Raw genomic sequence first — 1350 nt, 5'->3', positions numbered from 1 at the left:
CATATATAAGCTGAATGCAGATCACAATGCTGTCAATGTGGCCTTACCTTGATAAAGATGGGGGAATCTTTCAAGCTTTGGTTGGATTCCATATTTTTCGGTGGTTGGCATCCTAAATATTCCAACGAAATCTTGCTACCCCGCAAGGTTTTTTTAAAACGTTATCCTGTATGCATGCATATCTGTTGCTTTATCAAGTCGACATGCCCACCTGCCTATATATTCTCTCTCTCTCTCTCTCTCTCTCTCTCTCTCTCTCTCTCTCTCTCTCTCTCTCTCTCTCTCTCTCTCTCTCTCTCTCATATGCTGAACCTATAAAAGACCGCACAACCTACAATTAGAAACCACACACGCATTTTAGCTGCTGCATCCAGCGTGCAAAACTCTGAAACTCTAGCTCATTCACTCGATCAAGCAAGGCTACTTCCCGGCAATGGAGAGAGTGACGAGGCTTTCGTCCGAAAAGGCGGTGGTGATCTTCACACCAACCAATGATTGCCCGATGAGCCACACGGTGACGACCCTCTTCTCCGGCCTGGGAGTGGGAGCAGCGGTGCACGAGCTGAACAAGGACCCCCGTGGCCGCGACATGGAGCGCGATCTTGCCCGCCGCCTCGGCCGCAATCCGCCAGTCCCTGCCGTCTTCATCGGGGGCAAGCTCGTCGGCTCCACCGACAGGGTCATGTCGTTGCATCTCGGCGGCAAGCTCGTGCCCATGCTGAAGGCCGCCGGAGCCATGTGGCTCTAAACCTCTGACCTTCCAAGCAACATCTGCATCCACACATATGGATCGATGCATCGATGTGCGTAAAACAGAAGCACACAAGTAGACGGAGAGAAGTAATTAAGCCAAGTCTTCATGTTAGAGCATAGTTCCTGAGGAGGACGAGTACGGGAAGTTTTGTCTTCATGACCCGGCAGAAAGTTTTGTCTTCATGACCCGGCAGAAAGTTTTGTCTTCAGAGTTCAGACCCGGCAGAAAGTTTTGTCTTTAATCAGATTGACTTGTAAGGAATTACTAAATATTGACGCATCCATGTGTCTTCATATGAGAGTATATATGTACACATTTCTCCCAATTTTCAACTACTGATTTTTAGTACGTTACAGTATACATAACATAGATACTTGTTTACAACTTTATAGTAGATTCATGTTAAGTCAATTTGCTGATTTGGTGGTGGTTCTTAGATCCGTGTGGCAACCAATTCAGTGAACTCGTTTCACTTGGATTGCCATATAAACGAAATAGACCGAGTCCGGTCCAAAAGTGAACGGTTTCAAAAGATCAACGTGTTTTGGACGGTTTCAAACTTTCAGGAAAAAATGTTGACTTCATGATTTTTTTTA

The 1350-nt window shown here is 46.1% G+C and overlaps 1 protein-coding gene across 1 annotated transcript; it reads left to right on the top strand.

Annotated features, from left to right (window-relative positions):
- Positions 1-221: 221 nt before the first annotated feature.
- On the top strand, positions 222-1102 carry LOC127304697 (glutaredoxin-C15). The gene has a single exon (XM_051335306.2). The coding sequence runs from the start codon at positions 434-436 to the stop codon at positions 746-748; it is 315 nt and encodes a 104-aa protein (XP_051191266.1). The 5' UTR covers positions 222-433; the 3' UTR covers positions 749-1102.
- The last annotated feature ends 248 nt before the right edge of the window (positions 1103-1350 follow it).

This window comes from Lolium perenne, chromosome 5 (assembly GCF_019359855.2).
Source record: "Lolium perenne isolate Kyuss_39 chromosome 5, Kyuss_2.0, whole genome shotgun sequence".
Lineage (NCBI taxonomy): Eukaryota > Viridiplantae > Streptophyta > Magnoliopsida > Poales > Poaceae > Lolium > Lolium perenne.
This window is presented reverse-complemented; position numbering and strand designations above follow the sequence as displayed.

Excerpts from the sequence above, each read along its gene's own strand:
- LOC127304697 (XM_051335306.2), top strand. The coding sequence starts at position 434 with ATGGAGAGAGTGACGAGGCTTTCGTCCGAAAAGGCGGTGGTGATCTTC.